Source organism: Penaeus vannamei, unplaced genomic scaffold (assembly GCF_042767895.1).
Source record: "Penaeus vannamei isolate JL-2024 unplaced genomic scaffold, ASM4276789v1 unanchor551, whole genome shotgun sequence".
In the NCBI taxonomy this organism is placed as follows: domain Eukaryota; kingdom Metazoa; phylum Arthropoda; class Malacostraca; order Decapoda; family Penaeidae; genus Penaeus; species Penaeus vannamei.
The window spans coordinates 32,501-47,500 of NW_027213555.1; the positions used below are offsets into that span (position 1 = coordinate 32,501).

At 38.4% G+C, this 15,000-nt stretch overlaps 1 protein-coding gene across 7 annotated transcripts in view; it reads right to left on the reverse strand.

Moving 5' to 3' along the window:
- The window catches only part of fab1 (fab1 kinase), a 49,603-nt gene that overhangs the window by 15,009 nt on the left and 19,594 nt on the right, over positions 1–15,000 (reverse strand). For 4 of the 7 annotated variants that reach the window (XM_070119691.1, XM_070119692.1, XM_070119696.1 and 1 more), the window contains 16 exons: positions 14,878–14,987; positions 14,464–14,625; positions 13,657–13,858; positions 8,997–9,101; positions 7,614–8,799; positions 7,269–7,461; positions 6,792–7,038; positions 6,294–6,469; positions 5,890–6,004; positions 5,460–5,615; positions 4,952–5,107; positions 4,675–4,837; positions 4,320–4,461; positions 3,315–3,388; positions 2,414–2,455; positions 102–227 (listed from right to left, as the gene is read on the reverse strand). In XM_070119691.1, coding sequence (XP_069975792.1) covers positions 102–227; positions 2,414–2,455; positions 3,315–3,388; positions 4,320–4,461; positions 4,675–4,837; positions 4,952–5,107; positions 5,460–5,615; positions 5,890–6,004; positions 6,294–6,469; positions 6,792–7,038; positions 7,269–7,461; positions 7,614–8,799; positions 8,997–9,101; positions 13,657–13,858; positions 14,464–14,625; positions 14,878–14,987 — 3,355 coding nt within the window. The remainder of the gene's footprint in view (positions 1–101; positions 228–2,413; positions 2,456–3,314; positions 3,389–4,319; positions 4,462–4,674; positions 4,838–4,951; positions 5,108–5,459; positions 5,616–5,889; positions 6,005–6,293; positions 6,470–6,791; positions 7,039–7,268; positions 7,462–7,613; positions 8,800–8,996; positions 9,102–13,656; positions 13,859–14,463; positions 14,626–14,877; positions 14,988–15,000) is intronic. The other 3 variants (XM_070119693.1, XM_070119694.1, XM_070119695.1) reach the window with 3 other exon arrangements.

Here is a 15,000-nt window from a genome sequence, read left to right on the forward strand (position 1 = left end):
AAATCATAAATCAATAATCTTAAAAACCAGTCAAATGACTCTTCTTTTTCTTTATTTTGGGGTTTATGTGTTAGTGGAAGCCACACGACAAGTGATGATACCTGATGCTGGTGGAGACAGAGTGCTTGTAGTGAGAGCAGCCAGTGCCAGAAGGGTGTGATCCCTCTCATCCATGAGGCACGAGACAGTGGGCGTGACGTATGCTTTTCCTAGTGCCTTTTGAACATCTAGGAAAAATTCAGATAACTGAAATACCCTCTTGCCTAATCAAAGAACTATTTTTTTTTTTTTTTTTGGTTCTTAAAAGTATCCTTCAAGAGGGTAGAGAAAAGGACAGTATATAGTATAGAAAAAACAAAACATTATGGAAAAAAATGTGACATGATCCAGGAACATGCCGTGATCTAATGAAAAAAAAAAAAAAAAAAAAAAATATTGATAATACATTAAAAACAATACATCAAAAAAACACTATTTCAAGGGGGGGAGGCACAGTAAAAATGCAATGCAAATGTAGCAAAAGAAAAGAAAAAAAAGCCAGTGTCAAAAAAAAAAAAAATTACAAGAATGGTCAACACAAGCCATGTCACTCTTTCCATGTTTGAAAAGTGCATGCTAAATTCCACATTCATAAGATCAAGTGCAGTCAAACCTAAAGCAAAACAAGAAAATACAAGTGTCACTTTCTTAAATGTAACGTGTTTTTCTCTTAATCTTTACCACTGTGAATTTTATCAGCAAATTATTCAACATAAAACAAGATTCTCTGTATATTGTGCCGTACGAAATTGCAAACTTTGGGGAAAATTATCAGTTTGTGAACTCATTTGTCAATAAGAAAAGTGTAATAAGAAAAAAGCAAAAACATAATTTTATTTTTTTCTCAATTATATATCAAAATGGACAAAGGGGCAAAAGTAACTAGTAATGAAAAAATCAAAGTTATCTGAAATTATAAACTTAAATTATTAAAGGTACATTAGTTTGTATATAAAAAAAATATCTATATTAGTTGGAAATAAAATGTATACGAGAAAAGCAAAAATAATTTCAAATGAACATAAATATAGAGCATAATTTGTCAACTTATTAAATCTGTATTTTCTTTAATTGTAAGTGTATGCATATGTGTCTTATTGTGAGAATGTGCTTATATATATCATATGTGTAAGTGTATACATATATGTGTGTGTGTGTGTGTGTGTGTGTGTGTGTGTGTGTGTGTGTGTGTGTGTGTGTGTGTGTGTGTGTGTGTGTGTGTGTGTGTGTGTGTGTGTGTGTGTGTGTGTGTGTGTGTGTGTGTGTGTGTCTGTGAGTGTGTGTGTGTGTGTGAGTGTGTGTGAGTGTGTGTGAGTGTGTGTGAGTGTGTGTGAGTGTGTGTGAGTGTGTGTGTGTGTGAGTGTGTGAGTGTGTGTGTGTGTGTGTGTGTGTGTGTGTGTGTGTTTGTATGTGTGTGTGTGTGTGTGTGTGTGTGTGTGTGTGTGTGTGTGTGTGTGTGTGTGTGTGTGTGTGTGTGTGTGTGTGTGTGTGTGCGCGTGCACGGACGCACACACGCATGTAAATGTGAGAATTTGAGTGTGTCTGAGTAAGTGTAAAATTTGAAACTGAAAAAGTGTGAGAGAGGGAGAGAGAGGGAGTGAGGGAGAGGGGAGTGAGGAGAGGGAGTGAGGGAGAGGAAAAGGAAAGTGAGGGGGAGGGGGGGAGGAAGAGGGAGAGAGGGAGAGGAAGAGGAAGAGGAGGAGGAAGAGGGAGAGGGACAGGGAGAGGGAGAGGGAGAGGGAGAGGGAGAGGGAGAGAGGGAGAGAGAGAGAGAGAGAGAGAGAGAGAGAGAGAGAGAGAGAGAGAGAGAGAGAGAGAGAGAGAGAGAGAGAGAGAGAGAGAGAGAGAGAGGAGACTATGAGAGAGAGAGAGAGGAGACTATGAGAGAGAGAGAGAGAGAGGAAACTATGAGAGAGAGGAGAGAGAGGAGACTATGAGAGAGAGGAGAGAGAGGAGACTATGAGAGAGAGGAGAGAATGTTTAGAATGAGAGTGAGAGTGAGCATGAGAGTGAGTGAGAGTATGAGTAAGAGTAAGAGTAGAAGTAGGAGTGGCAGTGTCAGTGAGAGAGTGAGAACAATAGGGAGAATGAGTGTGAGTGTAATATGTGTATGTGAGAGGGTGCATGTTTGTACATGTGTACACATGCAGATACATGCACATGCATCTGTATTCTGTGGCAGTGTGTATGTATGTGTGTTTCTGCTTATATGTGTGGGTTTCAGTGTGTGTGTGTACATGCATGTTCATGTGCGAATGCATTAGATACACATGTAGCTGAGTCTGTGGGTGCATATATGTTCCAATGAAGAGGTAAATGTTGGTTCACTTAACTTTATGCCTAAAAATTAATGGCGTAAACATGAAACACTTACTTTCCTTTGACTCCTCAGCATTTTTTCTCTTTTCTTGTGTTTCTGTAACATTTGAATACATTTTTTGCCGTGGGTACACTTTAAATTTGTGATTATCTAACTTTTTTAGAAAAAAATAATCAGCAAATTTTAGATAATGTCATCACACAAACAAAAAAATAAATATGATAATTATAATCACAGAAAAAAACATGAGCATAAACAAAAATAAACAAAGTAACGACAGATACACTGCAGAATATGCAGACCAAATGCAACACACAAAGATGGATAAATTAAAGCTTAAGATCCCAACTTAAAAAAGATTAAAAAAAAAAAACAACAGGGAAACACAATTATAAGATGACTTGCAGTGAAAGAGGTGTTTAAAAGACAAGTTTTGACTAAAAGGCTAATGGTCAATCATGCAATACAAAAATGCAAGGTCACTATCACTTTTTTCTTTCTATTGTGCTAAAACTGTCAAAACTAAGATTATAGAACATTGGGAGTAGAACTTGAATTTTGATACTTTGGTTTGAAATTATAAGCTTCCAGTTTTACATTAGGAGGTCAGCATATACATTCATTTTCTCTGGCTTATGCTGTACTATCATCACTAAATATATAATCATTAATGTAATGAAATACACTAAAGTAGATATGCACACTTGCTTCTCCATGTGCATATAAATGTGTATGTGAATGTGCACATGTATGTGCATTTGCATGTGCATGTGCATGTGTGCATGTACATATGTATGTGTATGAGTATGTGCTTGTGAGTGGCTGTCCTTGTCCAAATGTCTGTATACCTGAAATTGTAAATTTGTGCTCTAATCACTTACTCGATTATCCTACCAAGTAGAAATACTGATGACATCATGGAAGTCAGATGAAACAAATACTGGCATGCACTTACCAGCTGCTTGAGGACTATCTGATGATTCACCGTTGCCAGCACCTCCAGTGTCAACCTCCTCCTCACAACCATCACTGTTAATATAAGAAAATCATTGTAACATCAATGAAGGAGGCAGAAATGGACGAGGAGGAAGAAGAGAAAAAAGAGGAGGAAAAGAGGAGGCAGAGAAGGATGAAAAGAAGACGAGGAGGAGGAGGAGGAGGAGGAGGAGGAGGAAAAGAGGAGGCAGAGAAGGATGAAAAGAAGACGAGGAGGAGGAGGAGGAGGAGGAGGAGGAGGAGGAGGAGGAGGAGGAGGAGGGAGGAGGAAGGAGGAAAGTGGAAGAGGAGGAGGAGGAAGAGGAAGACGAGGAAGACGAGGAGGAGGAGGAGGAAGAGGAGGAGAAGAAGAAAGATAAGGAAGAGGAAGATGAGGAGGAGGAAGAAGAGGAGGAGGAAAAGGAGGTTTAGGAGGTGGAGGAAGAGGAGGAAGAGGAGGAGGAAGAGGAAGAGGAGGAGGAGGAGGAGGAGGAGGAGGAGGAGGAGGGTGAGGAGGAGGAGGAGGAGGAGGAGGAGGAGGAGGAGGAGGAGGAAGAGGAGGAGGAGGAGGAGGAGGAGGAGGAGGAGGAGGAGAGAAGGAGGAGGAGGAGGAGGAGGAGGAGGAGGAGGAGGAGGAGGAGGAGGAGAGGAGGAGGAGGAGGAGGAGGCAGAAAAAGGAAGGAGGAGAAGGAAGAGTAGGAGGAGGAGGAGGAGGAGGAGGAGGAGGAGCTGGAGGAGGTGGAGCAGGAGGAGGAGGAGGAGGAGGAGGAGAAAGAGGAAGAGGAGGAGGAGGAGGAGGAGGAGGAGGAGGAGGAGGAGGAGGAGGAGGACAAGGAGGAGGAGGAAAAGGAGGCAGACAAAGTAAGGAGGAGGAGGAGGGAGGAAGAGGTAGAATGCTTATAATGTGACAGGAAGTATGGTAATTAACACCCATACAAAAACTGAAAAAGGCTGGAAAACAATTCTTGTATCTAAAAATACATACATTTTTTGTCCATCTTGACCTGGTAGTTCACTGAATGATGCTGAAAGACTTAGGGAATCTGTGGAAACACCAGTGAGTGCTGCCGATGATGCTACTGATGCAGTATCACAGCCTTGCTTATGTGAAGGGGCACTGAACATTTCTGAAACCAATAACCATATCTTTCAGTGAAAGCATTTCCAAACATCTCCATAAATCTTAATAGTATATGATGATAGTAAACACTGTAAGTTTCATTTCACTTCATTATGAATACAGCACACAAGAAACAACTGAATGAAAGAATGAATATTATGTAGTAAACAAATAAATGTAAGCTCTTCAAATGAACAAACTTGGAATAAATAGTACAAACCTCCAGTTGATGATGTTGCATGAGCAGAGGCTGCAGAGGAAGTGGAGATGGAAGCGCTTGTGGACTGTCGCGGCAATCCTGGCATTCCGCTACTAGCTGAAGCCATAACCTTTGCTTTCTCTAATTTCTCCTCCTTTTTGCGAAGGTGCAAGAGGTCTTGAACCTTTAAAACAAATTCTGTATCATATCATAACTTCTTTTTAATCTGTTACTATTCAAACAAATGCAAGTCATTACCAAAAATTTGTTTCCAAGGAAATAATTGCTTATTATTTACCTTAGCATTCCAGTCACTAACAACTTGTGCAACAAGTTTCTTGATAAGAACAACTTGATCAGTGATGGCAAGCATGGTGGCAGTAACTTCTTGGGTAGTGTTTGGGGTTGGTGGGTGCAATCGCCGAGCTTCTAAAGTTGGTGAAGTTAACTGAAGCTGTAAATTTAAACATTTCTTTATAATATCAGAATTTCTAATTATATATTTGATCTCTCCAGGACGATCTATAGCAGCAGTTTCCAGCCTTTGGGTCATGACCCTAAAGGAAGTCATGGAGGGTTAGCAGGGAAGTATGAAGCTTTGGGGCAAAATTACTCCAAACTAATTTGCTTGCCATTCATGTGTGATAACTTTAAGAATACACTATGAAGTCAGAATGTATTGGGTACATAAAGCTGAATAATTCTTTTCTTTTTTTCTTGTAGCTTAAAAATGGTGCCTGCAGAAGGATATTAGGAATCAGAGATCTGTAATAACAAAAATCAGTATTCAAAACTATCTGTCTTACCTGTATACTTTCAATTTTTTCACGAAACAATGCTCTTTGGCCATTCTGGTGTTCACTTATTTTATTGATTTCAATCAGAAGAGGTTCCCAGCGACTTCCACACTCAGATGACATAGAAGTCACACGTTCCAAGATTGTGGAGAAAGCAGAGTACCCCTGAAAGAACAACATAATCATGTAACTGCAATATGGCTTTAAAAGCTATAATGAATTTTTAGTTATTCCAAACTGTACATCTCTAACCTTTTATTATCTAAGTTCTCCTTTCTTACACTCTATGGCTTAAGGATCATAAACCATTAAAACCCAAATATCATCCTACAATTTAGATTTGGGATCTTTTGCAATGGAAGTAATACTAGCTCACATTAATTCAGAAAGATTAGGAATCAAATCTTGAAAAAAATTCAGTCTACCCTTAAATTATTACCTGCATAGCTACACCTTTGATGAGTTCTACAACTGAGGCTTGCGTGATTGGCGGGACACACAAACTCATCTTGGATGGTGGCAGAGCAACTTCTCGCAAAGTTATGTTATTGTACCTGAAAATTAGAAGGTATATGTACACCTCCTCTTCTCCTTCATAAACTTAATATAATATATATTTATATATCATTACATGTCACATACCACTGCAAGACCATTAAAAATCAACTAAAGCTTAATCTCCAATTGAGAAATAATGAATCCTTACTCCAAATGCCACCCATCTTTACCCATGAACATTACAGCAAGACTTTATGACAAATTTTAAAAGCAACAGCAATTTGAAGTTGCTTGCATAAAATCAAATCAAGATAACAGGATTACCCTCTCCAAACCCAGACTCACTTGAACACTGCCACTTGGTTCTTGTAGCCAAAGTACTGGAAGTGGTCATGGTGCAGGGAGTGTGTGCACCCTTGCGTTCCTCTCCTGTTGAAGCTCCCACCATAGAATCGCAGCTCCAGGTACTTGGCAAAGGAAAGGGACCACGTTTCCAAAGAGATCGGCACCATGGGGGTTACCTGGGTTACAAAGGCAGTCGGGTTACAAAAGTGATTAGCTTGACTAGATACAGAGAGGGAGGGAGCAATGGCATGGAAATAAAAAAAAAAGCAAGACAAAAAGGAGGAAGCTGTAATTAAAAGGACTGTTGATATTGAGAATGAAAAGAAGAGAGAGATGACAAGAAAAAGATGATGAAGGGTAAAACATGAAAATATACAGTACAAAAATTCAGTAGAATAACATTGGAAAAATATAGCAGTGGGAGAAACAAGAAAAAAAAAAAAAATCAATAATTATATATTACCTTTAAACACACTTCCAACAAGAAAAGGTCCTTACCTCCCGACAGGTCTTACACCAGCTCCACATGAGGATCGTCCCAGCATTTGTGTCATCCAAATTGGTGTCAAGGCGTCGGAGGAGTACTTCCACACAGCCTGTATCATGGACAAACTTGCGGATGTGATCGACCACAGCCACCGAACACTCACTGGACGGACAGGTGTATGTCGGGCTGAAGCAGTAGCGCTCCAGGAAGGCACCAAGTGGGATGTCATTCCTCCCATAGAAGTCCATGGTCAAGACCCTTGGAAAGGAGAATAAGTTTTTATTAGAGGGAGAAAGAAAAGAAAAAAGACCAAGATCTTATGTAAAAAATAAATTTCCTACAATAAAAATTCAAAGGAAAATATAATATAAGCAATAACATATCATAATGAATATTTATCAAATAAATGCTGGAAAATCATTAGTGTTATTCTATTAAGCACAATCATTTCATCATTCACAGCAAGTAAAATGAGAAAAATAACATACCATGGGTTAACACAAAAAGCAGGAGGAGACTCAGAAGCCTGGGAATAACTCGAGAACAAAATAGACAGTCGCTGATGATTGAATGGATGAAGCGCATCAACCCTTCCGTCAGAGGTTAACATCAGCCCACTCTGTCCACTCCAGAAGTCATTTACAGTGTTTTTAGCATTATTTGTTGTAGTATTTACTGAACCTTTAAAAAATGGGAAATATTTTCTCCTGTTATGAAACATTAACATTAAAGTAAAGGAAAAAAGTTCATCTAATTATATACATAGTCCATCCAATATGAAAATCAATATATTGAAAATTTTGAGCAAACTTTAAATTCAAACTCTTACAAACCTAAAGCATCTGAGGATAAGCCTTCAACCACAACTTTGGCATCAGTGTCTTTATCTATTGATAGTTGATATAGTTTCCGATCCTTTTGGTCTTTCTTTGTAATTTCACACTTGCATATATTTCTCATTTGCCCTCCACGTGCCCTGAAATCAGCTAACATCGCTCTGACATCCTTATCGCCTATTGTTGTCGTAATCTTAATTTTTGTAAATTCATGTGGTAACTTTAATTTCACATTTTCATTTTCGTCTTTTGACTCCTTAACTTCCATCTCCGAGAAACGTGGCTTTCGGGTGAACTTGTCTTTCTCCAGTAGCACAGAAAAGTATAAGTCCTTCTGGAAATACTTGCGCAAGATGCAATTCCTCCCAGCTTCTGTCTCAAAGAAGGGAACAGTGTATTTGAGGTATGGTGAACAGGAGAAAATTGTATCCTCAAGAGCTTTGCGGAAAGTGTTCGAGAACTCAGTGACTGAGAGAGAGGTGTGTGTGGAGTCTAGCGGTGTCTCTTGTGGTGATGTTCCTGAATTCAGGTATGAGTGAAGAGGGTCACTAAAGTCACTGATTGTCTGTGATAATTTTGCTTTGTCTGATGTTCCACTCGATGACACCGACACTTCTCCTGAACTTGACACTGGGTCTCTCTGGGAATTTAGCGACCTTGATCTGTTAGCAGCACCTCGTTCTGCTGATGGCGTTTCCCCATCTTCCTTTCTAGCAGTGGACTTTGAGTTTTTTGTCACAGGCTCCAGATCTAAACTCCCAGCTTTGGCACTAGTCTTCAGTTCTTCCTCAAACACCTGATCTTCCAGGTCAAAGCTCTCTGATGGCAGGGGTGGGATGAGTGTATATTCATCCATCAAAAAGGCTCTTTCAAGTCTCCAATTATACACTGCATAAACCATAAAGTACATTATCCTTTTCACTCGTTTCAGCTCCGCATTGGTCGCTCCTCGTAGTATGATTGTGCAGCCAAGGTGCATGGCGCAACCATCAAAGAACATTAGAGTTTTCTGCTTGTTCTTTCCAGGCATTGGGTATGATCTTGTGTAAAAGTTGTGACACATGCCCAAACTAGGACGTGTTAGCTGAGCATCAATTGAAGACACAACTTCTGCCTGAGTGCATCTTGCGACACGTTCCATTACGGAGGGTTTCACATTCATCACCAGCGTAATGCCATGAGCCTGGTAAAGATGCTTTAATCAGTGTATATACTATGCCTAGAAAAATTATTCTTATAATTAATCATAAATATTACAACACACATTTACAATATTCTTAGACATGACTTCCCTTAACTACAATTTTTCAAAGAGGAAAACAGAAAAAAAAAAATCTATACACTTCAAGTGAAAACTTTTCCTTCAAATATAAATCTCACCTGAAGGTACTCCCTTGCTAAGAAGGCAATGCTTTTCTCCACTAGTATGATGTCTGGTTTGTACGACACAATCTTGGCCACAACATTTTTTAGATAATCCGCTTCCTAAATGAGACAAGGGGATAAGGTTTTTTTTTAAGGATGAAATCATTCTATCATGACAGACTTACTATTTCAGTAGAATTTTGTATGTATACAATTTGTTTATCATAAAATAAGTAAAGACTCTAAGAGGGGTACACACTGTGAAAATTGTGTAATTCAGATCACAGCAAAAATAAGTTTTTCTCCTTTTTTTATATCTATATTGGAGATGCCTCCTTAAGTTTAGATATGCTCAAAATTCTATTAAATTTTTCTCTATATGTGGGATGAATTATTTTCAATGTTTTTTCATCAACATCAACAACCTTTTGTAGCTTTATGCAAATAATAGCAAAATACAGTTTAAAGAAGTAGGATTTTGATATAATTTATATTATCAAAAGTTATATAAATGGAAAAAAGAAAGAAAAAGAAGAGAAGAGAAGAGAAGAGAGGAAGAAAACACAACAGAATGCAAAAGAAAAGAAAACAAAAGAAAAGAAAACAAAGGAAAACAAAAGAAAAGAAAACAAAAGAAAAGAAAACAAAAGAAAACAAAAGAAAACAAAAGAAAAGTAAAGAAAAGAAAAAGAAAAAAAGAAAAGAAAAGAAAACAAATATAACCGAAAAGAAAAGAAAAGAAAAGAAAAGAAAAGAAAAGAAAAGAAAAGAAAAGAAAACAAAAGAAAAGAAAAGAAAAGAAAAGAAAAGAAAAGAAAAGAAAAGAAAAGAAAAGAAAAGAAAAGAAAAGAAAAGAAAAAGAAAACAAAAGAAAACAAAAGAAAACAAAAGACAACAAAAGAAAACAAAAGAAAAAAGAAAAGAGAGACAGAACGAGCTTTAAGATTAATGGATATATCGTTGCTCTGTTATTTTTTCCTACATACTTCACTGTAAACTCATTGCCAATGTCTGATTTTTGGTGTGCTCATTCATGAATATGAAGAGATTTACGTGATAATAAGCCTTAGCAGGATTATTATTCCTAATGTCTAATTGAAGTAAAATTTTTGTTCTTCCGTTGAATACTGGGTTTGTTTACACCCGCTTGAGATTCTCCCTCTCTCTCCAAACAATCCTAGCTGGGATAACGACTGGCATAACTGTCATTTCAGTCGTTATAACTGCTAGGGTACTCACTCTGTTTGAGAATGTAATTATTTTTTTTTTTAAATATTGTTTTTTGTTTGTTTTGCATTGTATACATCTGTAAAAAAAATCCTGGCCGTAGATACCTTTAGTCCATGCATATATTGGTATAGTGAACCCTGCTGGTATATCAACAAGGGGGTCCATCAGAGGGACACGAGCCAATGCTGGGCAAGGTGAGGCACCCTTTACTATTAAAAATTCTTTCTGATTTCCTATTAGGGAGTAGTTAGGGTACAATAGGCATACCTTCTTCCTGCCGCTCTAGCTCTGATAGGTACACTGTAAGGTAGGTCTTTCGTTTGTTATCTAGTTAGCAGGTGATAAATGCTTTATCAACTGCTTCATCGGTTCAGATCAGTACCCCAACTTATGCCAAAGTCGCTGCCATGAGAACTCTGACATTTTCAATTGTTCGGAAGTCCAAGCTCTCAGAGAGAAGAAAGGCATAGTTAGCACTGTTGAGTTCATCCCCAGCAGCAGTAACAACAGTGAGGCAAATGAACTGATTGATGAAGGTGATGATCTCCTACTTGACAAGGAAGAACTTGTTCAGATGATAAGACAGCTAACATCTGAATCACAAGTTCAAAAGAATACGATCAGCAAATATCAAAACTTGTTTCTACAATTTACTGAAAAGAGAGATGTTACATGCAATGTTCTTGATTTCCTTGACTTATTGAGTACTGTCGTGGATATCTCAGCACAGTGACTTCAATATCATGTTCTGCCATTCCTAAAAGAATTGACACTAAGTGGAAGGAACATCTTGATCTCTGTGGTGATGCCAAAACCTGGTGGACCTCTAACAAGCCAAAGATGCTTAAAAAGATTTGCCTAACACAAATCAAGGCACAGGTTCAACCTCCTACCCCAAAGGTACAAGAACACCCACTTCCTCAAAGGAAGAAAAACTCTAGCTCTAAAAAGCTGAACATCTTAGGGCCTCGGAAACTCATTCTTCCTTTGCCAGGGGAAAAGTCAATCAGCCTTTCAATCAGGAGAAGGCGAATCACTTGCCTAGAGTCTACATCAACTCTAAAAAGGTGGAAGCCTGCTCGTCATGTGGAAAACATGGACACACGCCTGACATTTGTTACCGCAATCTGGCTTGTGGACATTGCAAGAGGAAAGGCCACTCAGAAGAAAGATGTCATGAGAAACGGGAGCAGCTAACTATTGACCGTTTGTCAAAGACAGAAACTCAAAAATGCTTCACTAGTTCATGTTTTTCAGAATCATCTGTTATTCACATTTCAAACTCCTCAGTTTCTTGGACATCCACCAGTCTTAAGAACCCATTACTACCCACCGCATCTGGGGAGCAGTAACCCAACAGGAGTCTTTCCAAATCAGGTAATAGCCAATAATGCCTGATATAAAGATCCTATCATGAAACCTCTGAGGTTTTTTGACAAACCTTGGTGATCCTACCTACAGCTTTATAAACAGACACAGCCCAGACATAGTAATTGCAATAGAAACTTTCCTCAATGAGAAAGTACCATCAAATTCTGGCAAACTACCGGGTTATACCGGTTGGGCATGCCAGAACAGGATAGGCCAGCAAGGTGGAGGCATTGCTGTATGCTTCAAGAAGTCTATGCAGATACAGCAAATAAAAGTTGATATACCTGACCATTTTGAAATGACATTTTATAAGGTCTGCCTACACAGTAATGACGCTGCCCTTGTATGTGCATGTTATACACCTCAGTGGCAAGGCTCTGGTCCTATAGATATACTGGTACTTAGTCTTGATGAACTTCTCAATTAACACTCCTGTAAACATTTCATATTAGCTACAGATCTGAATCAATACTTGATCCAAAGGTTTTTTGATGATTTTCTGGACATTTTTAACTTGGAAAATCATGTTGACTTCTCCACTCACATCTCAGGATCTTCCCTTGATCCAGTCGTATCAAATCTCTCTAGGCACAAGGTCAAATGTCGTCTTCTAGGATTTGTGGGATCCTCTGATCATCAGGTTGTCCTCACAGATTAGCATGCGTATATTAGCATGCGTATTCTTAAACAGTGTGCTGATCAGCTCACTCTCCCTCTTTCAAGGCTTTTTCAGATTTGTCTTTCACAAGGCAAGTGGCCAACACTCTGGAGAAAAGCACAGGTGGTACCTGTACACAAAAACAACAGTCAGTGACGTGTGGAAGTATCGACCTGTGTCACTCCTCTCTAACATTGGTAAAATCATGGAAGCACTCATAGCTGACCAAATGATGGGCTTCCTTACTAAACACAGGCTCTTAAGCAAGAGGAAATTCAGATTCAGGAAGGAACGTTCAGCTGCTGATCTTCTCTCGACACTATCTTCAACATGGAACCAAGCACTGGATGATAACCTTTCCACCTGTGTCATAGCATTTGATATTGCAGGAGCATTTGATCATGTGGGGTAAACAATGGCAAGTCATATTTGCTCCTGAAAAGACCCAGATGATGATCATATCTAAGCTTCTAGAAAAGAACAATCTGAAACTCTATAAATGGTGAAAAATTACCAGAAAAATCGATCATTCAGGTTTTAGGTTTAAAATTTGATGAGGAAATAAGTTTCAAGGAACATGTGAGGGATTTGGCCCGGAAAGGGGCTACAAAACTGGCTGCTCTCCGTCGCATCTCTTCTTCCATGAGTCCTGAGAGATACAAGATCCTCTACAAAGCACAAGTGAGACCAGCCTTCCAGTATGCACCGATAACATGGATGTCCTGCCCTGCCTCATACCTCAGCCTTCTCAACAAGGTCGACAAACGAGCGAGATGACTCATCAACAACATCAGATGTGGTGGTAGAGCAGGAGCAGCAGGCCCAACTCACAGTCTTCAGCACCGTCGGGATGTGCCGGAGCTCACGACTCTGTACAAAGCTACATTTCTGGACACTCCCTGGCTCTTGGCTCTTTGAAGAACTCTGATGCAACGAACCTATGCCCCTAGGGACGCTCCTGGTGAATATAGCCTCTTTGTACCTCGGTCCAGAACCTCCCTCCATCAGAGATCCTTCATACTTCGAATGATAAGGATCTGGAATGTCTTTATTACATCCATTGACTCACTAGAACAGTTAAACACAGTCGGTCAAACTCAAGATCAACAGATGGATGTCGTTCAATACTGTATATATGTAAATTAGTTAACTTTGTTTTTTCATGCAAGCAATAAGCCCTTAATGTTCGCGTGTTTTGTTATAAGGCTTTAGGTTAGCTTTTAGATAGACAGATTAAAAACATGATGGAAAAGAAAAGAAAACAAAACAAAAGAAAAAGAAAAAATAAGAAGAAAACAAATGATAACAAAAGAACACAAAAAGAGAAAAAACAAAAAGAAAACACAGTAGTGAAAAAAGAAAAAGAAAAAGAATGAAAAAAGAAAAAAAAAACGATAAAAAAATAAATAAATGGACCTGTAGTAGCAAGTTGTCCAGTGCCAAGAGCTTATTGTCATTGCCACGCTGGTAATCGATGGTAGAAGCCACAAGGAGAATCTGAGGGTCAGTGAGCCGTGTGGCCATGGACCTGTCAGCAACATTCTTGGTGCAGACGGCCCCATTCAAGATCTGGCACTCACTCCTGCTGCCTCCTGGAACTTTCTTGAACTGGACATACCTGGAAATGAAAACAGGAAACGCATCTGAACTATTTGGATTCTTCTAAGGAGCTGAGGAGGAGCACTGTATCTCTGGCCGATTCTTAATCAGCCAGACTGTTCATCATCATCATCATCATAAAAAAAAAAAAAATTATATATATATATATATATATATATATATATATATATATATATATATATATATATATATATATATGTGTGTGTATATATATATATGTGTATATATATATATATACATATATATATATACATATATATATATATAATAATATATATATATATAACTACATATATACATATATATATATATATATATATATATATATAAACAAAAAGATACAAAAGATGATATGATATACATCTGTGATAAAAAATCTGAGTTGACTTTACTGCACCAAAAAAATATTATGGTACTGAACTAGCACATTTTCAGAGCCAAACTTTCAGACCTATGGCTTCCTATAAGATGACTTACATGCAGGACTCTTTCTATATTGACAAATTATTTAAAAATATGTTTACATTAGTTAGAAAGTGAAAGATTGAGAAAGAAAAAAGGGAGATCTCTAGCAACAACAACAACTAAAAAGCAAATACTTACTGCCTGATATCCATGTCATCACTATCATTCTTGACATCAGGCCGTATGATGTCAGTGACAGTATGAACAATGGGGAGGATCACCTCAGCCCACGAGGGGGACAAGCCACCCGAGTCAAGAAGCTGACAGAGCAAGGCTGTCTCATGGGCGTTCCACATTGCACTAGATGAGGAATGAAGATTTATGAAATATTTGGTTAATCATCTTTGTATCTTCTTTATTTCCAGGTATAACTGTCTAATCCTTGCAATCCTTTCCCTAAACATCACAAATACAATAATAAAATTTAAAACAAAAACAAAAACTTCCTTGAGCCTCTTGCTACTGAAGTTAAGACAAAAGACATTCCTTTCTCAAAGGTCAAAGCAAAACATAGTTAAAAAGTAGAAAAATCTCTACTTGCTGAACTCTTACTTTAATCTCTGTTGCATTAGACATTCTTCATCATTCTGTGTGAGTTTCTCCTCCTGCGTCCAGCCAGATGACCTTGCATGGGGCTGACTACTATCATGTCCCCTTAGTGCCTGCCAAAAGTAA